General features: G+C 39.5%; 1 protein-coding gene across 1 annotated transcript in view; it reads left to right on the forward strand.

Moving 5' to 3' along the window:
* The window catches only part of LOC104036190 (vasoactive intestinal polypeptide receptor 1), a 30,899-nt gene extending 19,640 nt beyond the window's left edge, over positions 1-11,259 (forward strand). The window contains exons 8-13 of the mRNA XM_075705772.1: positions 1,712-1,772; positions 3,675-3,744; positions 4,523-4,614; positions 5,636-5,765; positions 7,644-7,685; positions 11,071-11,259. Of these exons, the coding sequence (XP_075561887.1) occupies positions 1,712-1,772; positions 3,675-3,744; positions 4,523-4,614; positions 5,636-5,765; positions 7,644-7,685; positions 11,071-11,259 (584 nt within the window). The remainder of the gene's footprint in view (positions 1-1,711; positions 1,773-3,674; positions 3,745-4,522; positions 4,615-5,635; positions 5,766-7,643; positions 7,686-11,070) is intronic.
* The last annotated feature ends 2,391 nt before the right edge of the window (positions 11,260-13,650 follow it).

Raw genomic sequence — 13,650 nt, forward strand, 5'->3', positions numbered from 1 at the left:
AAAGACTACAACATTTGTCTTTATGATTGGAATTAATTTCATGCAACTGCAGTAATTCAAAAGTTAGCCATCTAATCTAAAGTATCTCTCCAGGCTTCTCCTGCAGTCAGTAGAGTGAGGTATGCATGCTGTGGTGGTGATTAATCCAGTCCTTAGGAAGATGAGTAATGTGGCTGGATAACATCCTGGAAACATGTTGCCTTCCTCCACTGACTAAGGAAGTTTGGGTGACTAAGTTTAAGTTGATATTTTGCTTTTAGTAAGCAGAATTAGACAGATTAATATTAAATCATGTAGAGTTCAGGCCTAGGAATCAAAAAAATATATTTTTTTCAGAAACCTTCTGGCTTTAGGGTATCTTGAGTTTATAGAGCAATTAAAATTATTTCTGATTTTTAGAATACCTGAATGTAATACATAAAATTTCTTTCACTACAGAGAATTGTTTATTGTGACTCTCAGATATTTTTGTACCTCATCTTGACTATTCTAAAATGGAGGAACCCAAATTGAGTGGCTACATGACATTTTTGTCTTAGGACTTAAATTCAAATTCTCCTGAAGTAAATAGGAATTTATCCTTCATCTTCAGATTCCCAGACCTTTTTTTTTTAATGTAATTAAATTTTCAAGTCTGAATTTTATAAAGGGGATGTTAATTTGGAGTTATTCCAATAATGGTATCCTGAAACTAGAGGCTTAGACCTTGATTAATCACAGATAACTTGAGGTAACAAAAGAAACACCTCAATTAATAATATGGTAATCCTCATCTCCTTCTATAATCAATGGCAAGTGGGAGACATCTCAGGGGCAACTCAGGTCTTAGGTGATACAGATGTAAATATTTCTCTTGATTAATTAAAAAGACAAATTGAGCTGGACATGGTCCCAGTTTAAAGGCCTTGAACAAAGGTCTAAAATTAGGAAGGATGACTTCTGTGTCTTTTCTACAGATCTTAAATTATACTTAGAAAGATATCTATATTTCTATAAATTTGTCAGTGAAAATGTCACCTGCTTCAGATTAGAGTCCCTTTTGTGTCAGCTTTGAAAGTCACTTAGTCCTTGGCAATTCAGTTCCACAGAATGAGAGCAAAAGCCATTGCAAGTTTATAGATCTGCTCAAAAAAAACCTCCCAGAAAACAAAAAAAAAAAAACAAAAACCCCAAAAGCCAAAGAATAAGCAGTAACAAAGTGAGACTAGAAGTCACCAGTTCATGGATTTAGTTAAATTTTCATGGAATACTCATCAGCTGATGGGTCTATAGTGATTAATAGAGCCTCCTTAGGACAAAAATGTGAACTTTTCCACCTAGTGTAGAGAGAGTTGTATGCTGGTCACAATTCAAAAGATAGAAGAGCTTTAGCTAAATAAGTGATTCCTTCAGCTTCACAAGTGCTCCTAATTCATATCCAAACCTTCAAGTAATTCTTAGCTGTTATTTTTTAAAAGGTAGTTTCACAACAACCTTTATTCTCCTTTGTTTTGATTTCATTGTGGGTGTTTGTTTGTTTGTTTGTTTGTTTGTTTGTTTTCCTGAACAGAGAATTAAGTTCTTTCATAAAGTTTTTTAAAATTGTCTGGCCCATTGTTTGACCTTTAACGTACATCCAATCTGCTGCACTGTGAACCATCTTGGAATAAAGTTTCCATGGGACATGGTATTCAAAACAATTATATTGTGTGTTCCATGTTCATTTGTCCAGGAGCTCCCACTGCCGTGATGTTTGCTTGGGTCCTCACAAGAATCCATCGACAAAATACCGGGTAAGTCAGAGCTTGGATAAGGAAGCCAAGGACATCCCATTTTGTATTGTATTTTGATTTGCTGGTGGGGAAATATAGATATAAAAAACAGAAAAGCAAAAAAAATTGTCCAAATTTGTACCTCTAATCTTTAAACTTCATATACAAATGAGAAAATAGTTTTAAGTCTTCTGATTTTGATGTGCATATATGGAATAACGAAACCTGGAAATATCGTAGTAAGTATTGAAATTCCATTTAGTTTCCTAATCCCCAGTCCTTGAAATAATTATATTTTAAGCAAATCATGGCTTCTGTATAAAATCAGCCATAAATTACTAATCCTAATCTCTTCCAGTAAGTATCTCCCAAGCAAACACATTATGTCCTGATAACTAGTTTCTTCTTTCATTTCAATTCAGTTCTTTGATCCTTCTTTCTTTTTTCATTTTTATCTTTTAATACGAGAGCCACGTATAAAGTAGATGATTATTTACTAAAAGCTGCCCTGCAGGTCTTCAGGTCATTTTACACAGATGATCAGTTGGAAAAGATATTTTATACCTACCTGCTCAGGACTCAGATTAATGATATAGAAGCAGAAAGTTTGGCACCACTTTTGGCACATCCTATTTTCCTTTCTTTATATTACTGAAATACATCTGCAGAAAAAGTTCTCCACTGTAACATTTCATAAGTGGAAGTGGTCTACCTTTCCACATCATGTGTTTCCTTTTTGTAGCCAGGAGAGGTGCAAGGAAGATTTCATTTTTCCTCCTTTCCCACTGCTTGTCTTCCAAAGAATTACTGGGTTTATCTGTTGGATCTGTAGCAGAAGAATCTGGCACAAGATGCTCCAGTTACAGAGAGAGTTCAGAGAATGCTGGACAGCAGGAATGAGAGCTCTGACAAGTTCTCACAGGCTTAAAGAGGAGGCTACGAAGTGTCTGAACTTTGGGTGCTCTTCCAGCAAAATGCCTACCTGCTCAGTTTACTTCTCTGATGTATTTTAGATGTCCAATTTAAGAGGAGATTAATTGTGCCCTGCTCTACTGATCTCCTTTGACTGCAAAGGAAATATAGCTGAAGAGATTAAGACATCTACATGGTCAGATGAATGTCATTGCAGATCCTCCGTTCATTTGCTTTTCTAATATTAGATATATAAACAAACTACAGCATCAGAACCACTCATCTTTTACCTAATAGCCTAGCAAATGGGAAACGGAAGTTCCTCAGACACAGGTGGTCTGAACTCACATTGCTCACATTGCAAAGATACACCTTACACTCAGACATGCCGGGATAAGCCATCTGTAAGCGTTATCGTTATGCACTCCAATCTCCGGTGTCACAAAACTGGAAGGGAAAATACAGTAAGAGGGAGCATGACATAACCTAGCATGTATGGCACTTGATTGGAGGGAGTTCAGCTGGACTGTTCTTGATGTTCAATACAAGAAAGCCTCAAAACAAGGACCGAAAGCCTCAAAACAAGGACCAAAAGCCCATTCTGCTCTCTCCCGTGAGGGTACCTTTACTAAGGCTGTAGATTTTTCTTGCCCATTTCCTCATGACCCCACAGTCATTACGGATGCATAGTAGTTTAGTCTTTGACCTGTACCCTGTAAATGAGCCACTTTTTCAACAGAAGAGCAGGTAAGAAGCCAGAAAATACAAATGTGCATTTCTTGACTTTGCTTTGGTTCTTCAACCCTTGCATCTTACTAAATAAAATTCCTTTAGATTGGGCTGCACGGAAACTTTTAGAAAGGTATCACGGTGTGAGTACTGGCAGGGGACTTTAAATAGTGATTTAAAACTTAGTATCCATCACTGTCCTGTTCTGTGACAGAAATACTTTCACGTGATGTGATAAGCTCACAGGGGGTAGATAACGACTGGTTTTGTTTGCTGTTTCAGATGTTGGGATGACGATGAAAATGGAGTGGTGTTATGGATCATCAAAGGCCCCATTCTGCTAACTGTATTAGTATGTTTTTTCATTTTGTCTTGAGTATCTTTTGAAATGTGAAAGCTAAGTTAGTGTCTCCTTTCAGTAGGCTGGAAGAAAAGCAATAGCACATGCTATAGTATTGAATTTCAAATACTTGGGAATTGTTGTACAGCATATGGTTTTGTTGTTGTTGTTTGTTGTTTTTGTTGTTCCCCCCCCCCCCAACACCCTAAATCACAACCTAAGGGGTAAATCTTATATTTTCTAGAGTCATGCTAGGACATAATGGAATCTTGACACCTCCATTCCACACACCACAGTTGTGTTTGTGTCTCTGTAAGTTATATCTGAAAAAATGTAATCCATACTAGCAAGACTCTTAGATAATATGAAGCTGGTTTAATACAAGAAATACATATCGATCATTTTATCTAGTATATTTTTAAAATGACTTCTTCTGCATCTGTTATAATCTCTGTCATAAACAATGAAGGGAACAGGGGGACTATTTAGACCTTGTAAGATCTGCTAGGTGCTGACAGCAAGTACTGGGACTTAATATGAGACATAAAACGGTGTTAAGATATGTAGGTCTATATTCATTCAACATAACTTTCAGCATATCCTTATGTATAACTATATATTGGTGGGAAAAATAATGCTATATCTAATATTATTGATTTGATCTGTGAGCAGATCTTCACTGATTTATACCAGTGCAATTCCTAGAACTGGGAGTTTTCAGTTAATTTGTATCAACTGAAGATATGTCTTGATTTGTACTAAGTTTACAGATTTTGTCTTGTCTTTTCAGATTAACTTTATTATATTTATTAATGTGATCAGAATTTTAGTCCATAAATTAAAATCTCAAGAGGGAGGCGGGAGCCATTCAAGCCACTTTGTGTAAGTATTTCTGGGTCTTTTGATATTGACCCATTCTAGCTTCTTTAAGAGATGTTTTATGGGCAGGAGCACAAAATGTTCTACTCCTTACTAATAGAAGGAGAAATCCCCAGAAGAAAAAACAATGTAAAATTTCTTTTTCATGCCAAATATCACATCTCTCTTTTTCTTCAGGGGGCGGAGGGTGGGATGGATGTGTTGGGGATGATGAGAAAAGTAAAATATAAAGTATTATAACTCCAATGGGACCCAGCTTTAATGTGTAAACACTAAATGTCAGGCAATGCATCCATCTTGCTTCCAGTCCTTTCCACACAAATGGCCACATAGAGAAAGATGCAGATGATTTCCTTTAAATTCTTAACAGTTACATGATGCTGATGTTCTGGGAACTGAACCCAGTCCTTCCTGTTTATGATCCCCTTCACAATCAACAGGGGTCTCATCAATACAGTCAGAGGACTCTAACGAGCTATTTGACTCATCCTGAAATATATAGGTTATATATTTTAGGTGTTTTATATATATATATACAGGTGTTAAATATGGCACAGGACCTAAGCTTAAAACTAGGAGTGAGCTCGAGATCAAGCAGAATACCGCAGGACGTCAGTGGCTCTCACACCACTGTTTAAGCAACTGAATCAAGTCCTGTGGACAGTGATGATTAGATCTCCACTGACAGTTTTGGAAGTTGAGACACATATAGGGGATTGTGATTGAGATTAGTCTCAGGAGAGTAGATCAGAATACTTAGCTTGGTGCCCCTGTTTTTGCATGTATAGCAGGGAGAAGGACCCTTAAAGGTCAATCCAGAAAACTTTCATGCTGATTTGTTCATCTTTGTTCACCAGGTGTTGATGTGGGGAGTGGTGGAAAGTAATCTTTCTGTAACTTCACTGGATGTAATTGCCTCCATTCTGGAGCTGTCCTCTGTATTAAAATTTGTTCCAACATAGAATTGCTATCACTAATTCCATATTTCTAACAGTGCATTGTTCTTTAATTCTTGGTTTGTCAGGAGGCTTGCTAAATCCACTTTACTCTTGATCCCCCTCTTTGGAGTGCACTACATTGTATTTGCATTTTTCCCAGAAAGCACTGGTCTGGAAGCTCGCCTTTATATTGAGCTGGGCTTGGGTTCTTTTCAGGTAAGCTGGACAAAATGTTTATCAGTCCTAAGAGGTTTGGGCTGAAACGCCACACGCTCAGTAGTTTTACATTTTAGGCTTGTTATATAATGTTAATATTATTATAGGACGAGAGGAAATGGGCTTAAGCTGTGCCAGGGGAGGTTTAGGTTGGAAATTAGGAAAAATTTCTTTATGGAAAGGGTGGTCAAGAATTGGAACAGGCTGCCCAGAGAGGTGGTGGAGTCCCCATCCCTGGAAGTGTTCAAAAAACGGGTAGATGTGGCACTTTGGGACATGGTTTAGTCTAGTCTACCCTTGGTTGGCTTAGAGTAGACTTGGTAGGGTAGGTTAATGGTTGGACTGGATGGTCTTAAAGGTCTTTTCCAACCTAAACGATTCTATGATTCTATGATTCTATAACACACACATTCTGTCTTACTCCTTCACAAGCTCTTTCTGTTGTTTGTTGCCTTATTATTTGAAATCTCACACTAGTTTTGAGTTTTGAGTCAGACTTCATATTAATAATCACAATAAAAAATACATCTACCTTTATTGAATAACAATGACTGAGTACCATGAAGACCAGTCTATGGATTAAGGTGAACTGATGAAAAATAATTCCACATATAATAAAGGTGATGATAAGAGGATTGAAAAAATGAGGATAATGTATAACAATCTGTTCTACCCCTACTCTTTAGCAGTGATGAATCCATCATGTTAATATTTCTTTGTTTCTTTTATTTTGCTATACCACTGTTCAGAACAATATCTTGGATTTGAGAGGGCCAGGGCCTGGGCATAGTACACTTTGTAATAAATAGCTGAGGTATTTTTCCTTCCCCTTTCCCCTGTACCCTGCAACAGCTTGTCCATGTTCCTATGTGTTGAAAATGATCCCTCTTCTTTGCTTACCTCTCAACCATGGCTGGACACTGTTTGGGAAAATACTTGCTGGCCCAAGACAAAGCTGTGTCATGGATCATGTTGACATTATAACAACATGTAGAAACACAGGTCAGTGTTCAGGGCTGTGCCTTGTTCAGTTTATTGATACAGATGTAGTCTAGCACTGCCCAGGGTTTGCACAATCTGTGAAACGGTTTGGCTCCCGGCTGGCTAACACTCCTGCAAACAAGGCCTGACTCTAGTTCTGGATGAATATGAACCCAAGACCTCTCCCAATAAGTTGTTTGAACACAACCATTGTTTTGTGAGTAAAATAATGTAGTTTAGCAGTAAAGATGCAAAACAAGAGCAGGTCCTGACCCCATTTATTCACTACTGTAAATATAGACTAGAACAAGACAGAAGCCCCTACTATCCTATCTGAGGAAGAACTTGTTTGTAAGATACAGTAAACGGTAAGTTAGTCCTTAGTGGCTCCATACAAGGCCAGTAATACTTGTCTTTGACAGGACAAGGAATAATGGATTTAAACTAAAGAAGAATAGATTTAGACTAGACATAAGAAAGAAATTTTTTACAATGAGGGTGGTGAAGCACTGGAACAAGTTGCCAGACTGGAGGCCCCATCCCTGGAAACACCCCAGGCCAGGTTGGACGGGGCTCTGAGCACCCTGGGCTGGTTAAAGCTGTCCCTGGCACTGCAGGGGTTGGGCTGGGGGAGCTCTAAAGGTCCCTTCCAACCCAAAGCGTTCTATGATTCTATGATTCTGTGATTCTATGTAGTGTCACCAGTCCATTGAGGAATTTAATCCTGTTATGAAGATCCAACAAATAGTGCCACATGACCTAAATTCCAATGAAACAATGGAAAATAAGTGTTTTTGTTGTCATACTCAAATTTTGAATGAAATCTGATGTCTTTCTCTCATTCTATGCTTTAAATGCTGACCGTTGCCTTTTTTCTCCCTACCCTCCCTGTCCTAGGGTTTTGTTGTTGCTCTTCTATATTGTTTCTCAAATGCAGAGGTGAGTAGCAAGTACATAAGATTATCAAAACTTTTTAAACTCATGGGCCTCGCTTGTTTTTCTCCCCCCCCCCATTTCCAGAACAGATCTGTGCTTTGATCTGCTGCTGAAAGCATGAAATACACATATCTCTTTTTCCCCGATACCTTTGTTGACTTTATTTGTATTCATACAGTTCTGACAGAAGGACACAAAATAAGCTTTGAAGCAATGACCCTTTACAAATTGTTGGTGAGGTAACTTTCCTGTCAAGGGTCTTTTTTTCTCCTTTATGTCCGATAGCTGTCATGATGATGTCTCAATGGAAAGATTGTAACACTCCCTACTTTCTTTAGGTTTTTTTTTTCTCCTAGTGAGTTTCTTCCCTTTCCCTTTCCCTTTCCCTTTCCCTTTCCCTTTCCCTTTCCCTTTCCCTTTCCCTTTCCCTTTCCCTTTCCCTTTCCCTTTCCCTTTCCCTTTCCCTTTCCCTTTCCCTTTCCCTTTCCCTTTCCCTTTCCCTTTCCCTTTCCCTTCTCCAGGGCAGCCTGTGTGTTTTCAGTAGTTTTGTTCCAGCATTTTCTTTCCTGTTTTTTGTAACTTTGTTAGAATTTGGATAAATTCCCTGTAGTACATTTTGGAGAGTCTGTCATTTTAAAAACTAACAGCTTCCCACAGAAAAGAGGAGAGCTACCTGGATTTCCCTGTGTAAACACTGTATGGATTGCCACAATTTGCTTGCACTTTCCCCAAATGCCATGAAAGAAGAGCCATGAGAAAATGTAAGAACACATCTTATCCTCAGAAAATTGTGTAGGTTAGATGAAAAGAGTGACCCACTAATGGTGCCTCAGTCTCCCCACTAGCTTACACTGAACACTTTCATAGAGATGGCTAAGTGGACGTGTAATTAATCCTACCCAGCAATGAATGATGCCCAAAATATGTTTGTTACTTATGAAAACAATTTATAATGGCTATTCTAGTGCTGTTCCAAGAGAGGGCCTTCAGGACTAACTGTAAATACAGAATGCTCTGCTTCCCACCTGCCTTCTGTCTGCATAGACTCCTTGCCAACAGACTTTAAATAGCTTGCATATTGTATCTTGCAACACACAAATATGCTACATGTTAAAAAATGGTCAGGCAGAGAGTGATCTCTGGCCCCAAGTTTTAAGTGGTATGGGTTGGCTTGCATCCATGCTGCTTAGGGATAACTGCTTCTGGAGCAGATTGGCCACTCGTTACAACTTGGCAGTGGATCCTTCCTGTATCTGCTATGGTTCCCTGCAATCATAAAAACTAATATTTTCTCTGTATGTGTTCCTTCTGTTTTAAGTATCGGCAACAATGTGAGATACTGTGCTGCTGCCAAGCAGGGTGGTGTCTGTATGGGATGAAACTGGTATTGTATGTCCTGTGTTTTGGAATAAAGTGCACAGGAGCATTGATGGGCCTTGAGCTTGCTGGGATAGTACTGGAGTACTGGGTTGGTGGAGGAAGTCCCCTTTTATTTACTAGAGCCTTGAAAGCTCCAGAGGGCATGTTCTGTCCATACTTTAAGTTTCACACAGGGGCTGGTGTGTCTGTGTGGTTAACAGAGAGATTAAAGGTAGAATAGGGACCACTTCAATGATAAATATTGCCAGTGACTTTGAGGGAACCCCTGATGTACTTCTGCATGTCCCACCCTCCTTTCTGTACCTCACTGTAGAGCCTGTACCAAGTGGAGGATTAGATAACAGAATTACTACATGAATTCCTAAGTTCAAAGTACTTAAATCATATTTGTCCATACACACATCCCCCTCAAGGGTTAATAGTTTCACTTAACAATTTATTTCTGCGTTTAATTTGGAGTAGGTTTGTGCTAATGGTGCTACAACTATAACACTGTCATAGATTTTCTGTGCTAATGACAGCCACAGAAGATGGCAGCTACCTGGTTAGAAGAATTTGACATGCCCTCTTAGTTTATGAGGGGATTTGTAAATTACTCTGCAGACATTCAGGAGAGCCACCACCCTTGCAGGAGAACCAGAGGGAGATGAAGCTGAGCATGAAAAGAGGTAACATGGCACAGCAAGCAATCAATCCATGGGAGCAGACTCCTCATGTGAACAGTGGCAAGGACTGGGTGTTTCCTGCACCTGCTTGCTCTCCCTCTGCTACAGCTTTGAGTGTGAGCTGCTTTATCTAGGGCAACAGAACCTACTTTCCTACTGTCCCCTCACCCCAGTCTCAGTAGTGTCAATAGCAGGCCCTGGACCTCCAGGTCTGTCGTGGTTCAGCCCAGGCAGCAGCTCAGCACCACGCAGCCGCTCGCTCACTGCCACTGCCCCAGTGGGATGGGGGAGAGAATCGGAGGAGTAAGAGTGAGAAACACTCCTGGGGTGAGATAAGAACAGTTTAATAATTGAAATAAAATAAAGTAAAATAATAATAATAACATAATAATAATAACAACAACAATAATAATAATAATAATAATAATATACAAAGCAAGTGATGCACAATGCAATTGCTCACCACCCGCCGACCGATACCCAGACAGCTCCCGAGCAGCGATCGCTGCTCCCTGGCCAACCCCCCCAGTTTCTATACTGCCCATGACGCCGTATGGTATGGAATAGCCCTTGGGCCAGTTGGGGTCAACTATTCTGGCTGTGCCCCCTCCCAGTTTCTTGTGCCCCTGGCAGAGCATGGGAAGCTGAAAAGTCTTTGACTGGCATAAGCAGTACTGAGCAACAACTAAACCATCAGTGTGTTATCAGCATTCTTCTCATCCTAAATCCAAAGCACAGCACTATACCTGCTACTAGGGAGAAAATTAACTCTATCCCAGCCGAAACCAGGACAAGGGGTGTTCAACCTACTTGTTAGTTGTGTATCAGATGGTAAAAAAATCAGTTTTGCCTATGCTTTTGAGGATCTGTGAGACCTCTCTCAAATCTAATATGTGTTCAACTTGATTCAGTATCCTTCAGAGTCAGTAAGGGATCTTTAAGAGAGTTTTCAATCTGGATAAACTGAAAGATTGGAGAAGGAGCCTTATTGTACATAGCAGGTCACAACAAGGAGGCACAGGAGATTCAATATGAGGAAAAAGAGAAATTATACAAAAAGGTAGAGATATTTATGAAGCAGACCTACAACAATAAACAAAGAAACAGCACTCAAAAACTTCCCTGTCATCCTCTGAATTTTGAAAATTAAGTCTATTTATTTTCAAAAGTGAATAGGGACATATTTTAAATTCTAAAAATGTGTTAAAGCTTAATCCTGGTTGATTTGGATGCCTTTGTGCATCGCGGCTAAATAGTCAGGTAGATATTTTGGCATATTTTACCTTCAGTGCCCACTAAGTCTTATTTTTCTAATTCTTTGGTTTTAAATTCCTTTTCTATAGGTTCAAAGTGAACTGAAGAAGCAACTGTGCAAATGGCAGTATCAAGAATACTTGAACTTCACACAAAAACACAGGACTTTGTCCAGAGGAAACAGTCCAGTCAACTATGTCACTCAGTTATCGCTGCTTGAAAAAATCAGTCCAAAAAGGAAAACTTCTGTTTACCAGAATGGTGTAACTTCTGTCTGAGCTTTTCTAGCAGGATGAGCTGCTGTGGCATTGTAACATACTACCTAAGAGATGGCCAGCTTGGATCCTTCATGGCTTTCCGTAGTGTCAAGAGCCTTCTGTGAATTTCTTGTCCTGAATGTGAGCTGCTTTTCTCACCTGGTACAGATCAGTCTCACAATCTGGTTCTCTCTCTCCTTAAGCACATAAAAGCCACTTGTTTTGTTGTGAAAAGCCAGACTTTGAGCTAGCATGAATCAACAGGTTAGCACCCCCAAAAAAAGGAACTATACTAATTCCTCCCAGGCCTGGCAAGTTTGTCACTTTTTTGTTAGTGTTTCCTGAAATTTCCAGTTTTGAAGAGCACTATTCCTAATCTTCATTTGAAACAGTTATGTGGTGGCAAAGGTTTGCCATAATGTTTAGTGATGTTTTACCAGTTGTTTTGAGACAACTAGAGCCAACTTATTGGGAATTACACACAGAAACTTGCTAAACACCTACCTACAGAGCAGCAACCTCCTTTAAAAGGAATCTTAAGGTGTCTCAAGAGAGACACAAAAAAAGAATGAGTTACATTATCTTCTTGGGTTTTTTTTCTTCTATGCCTGTTGAACACGGAGATTAAATTAGGCCAGAGGACCCCAAGCCCTTTCTTGTCCATTGGAAAACATGGAGTAGCTGAACATTCGGTAGATTATGCATGCATGAAGGAAGAACATAGAGCAAACCTAATGCAGTATGCCAGCTGGGTTACCTTGAGCTCAGAATAGCTTACAGACCTAGCCTTAGTGCCCAGATGCTGGACCTTGTGTGGCTGGAACAGACCTTCTGCCACCATAACCTTGAAGGCTGGCTGGATCCATCAAGGAAATACACAATTAAACTGTGGTTTTGTGCTTTTTTGGGGACCTCTTTTTGAGGACTAATCTCCTGTGATTGCTGTGATTATCTCAGTCCTGCCCATCATTTCTCAGCTCATTATCATTCCACTCAATGATGTTTCTGCAGTCAGAGTTATCAACACAGCAACGTTGTCTAGTGAAGCACAGTATGGTCTAGTAAAACAGAGCAAAACAATGTTGTGCTTGCATCTCTTCTTTGGGTGGCCTTCCACTTTCTTCAGGACTGAGTCGGACTCTACCTCAAACTCTCCAAAAGTAAAGAAAGGGCATACAAGGTACACTAGAAACAGCTATAGTTCCTTTCCAGATAGGACCATTCCCAGGAGAACCTGCATTCAGACTTGAAAACACTGCTGGAGACCATGGCCATTCAAGTACCTGTTGGCTTTCTGTGATCTGCAATATCAGTTTAGCTTTAAAAAGTAGTGCTCCAGTCCCTCATTTTGGTCTACTCATGGTTAATTAAGGCCAGGAGACATGTGACTTTGTGGAAACCTCTTTGTTGATTTTAGGTGCTTCACCTCTAGGCCCATTATTAGAGCAGAGATGAATTGTCTAGATTCCTATAAATATGATTCAGATCAGTCCTGTATTAATTAGGCATTTAACCCACTGTCCCAATGAATCAGATGTCGTCTGTAAGCTGTCATTTTGTCTATTCTGACCACCTTATCAATTTTCTTTGTAAAAGTAACCTTCATTCCTGTGTTAAGTTTTTTGCCTAACAAAGTGATGTGAACATATTTGTATGATGTACATCTATAAAATGCAAGTGATAATTACAGCTGTTGTGAGTTTGTAAATTTTAATTATGTCAGTTTGGATGTTTCATTTGAGACTTTATAAAAAAAGGACAGTCTTATAATTGTGTTTACTATGGATACAGTTTTGAGGCCAATGAATATGTACAATTTTGACCTTTTCATCCAAGAAAAGATTTACATTACATGATCCTGCAGCCTGAGTTAATGTCCCACTCCTCTTCCAAGGCACCATCATTGGACACATCCATTTTTGAGAGAAGATCATTAGTTCAGGTATCTGACTACTTCTGAATGTTTTCTTGAGGAAATAGTTGTGGTAAACATTACTGAGTTGTCTATATGAAGGGATTGACCCATAGCTCTTCATCTGCCTTTGGGGAGCATAAAATTTGGAGTGAATTATGCTTCTGTTTTTGGCTGACCTGGGAATGTTTCTTCCAAAAAAAAACCTGGCCTGAGGCTTTATGTTATGGAGACTTCTTCTGCCAGTACCATCTTCCCTTTACTTTCTCTCCCACCTAACTTCATCGTTTCTTGGTGCATGTATCAGCCACCTGGTGTCACACAGCAATTCCCACTTCCCAGCTGAGCTCCCAGGATGACCTGCATCTGACATGAAGACCACCCATCTCACTATATGTCCTCTTCATTTATTACTGGGAAGCTTCTTTACTGGACCAAGGATCCAGAGGAAGGAGAAATGATGGCAAAGAAAGGTGATGGGCCCTGGTACACCATGAAGG

The sequence above is a fragment of the Pelecanus crispus genome, chromosome 2, assembly GCF_030463565.1.
Source record: "Pelecanus crispus isolate bPelCri1 chromosome 2, bPelCri1.pri, whole genome shotgun sequence".
In the NCBI taxonomy this organism is placed as follows: Eukaryota; Metazoa; Chordata; class Aves; order Pelecaniformes; family Pelecanidae; genus Pelecanus; species Pelecanus crispus.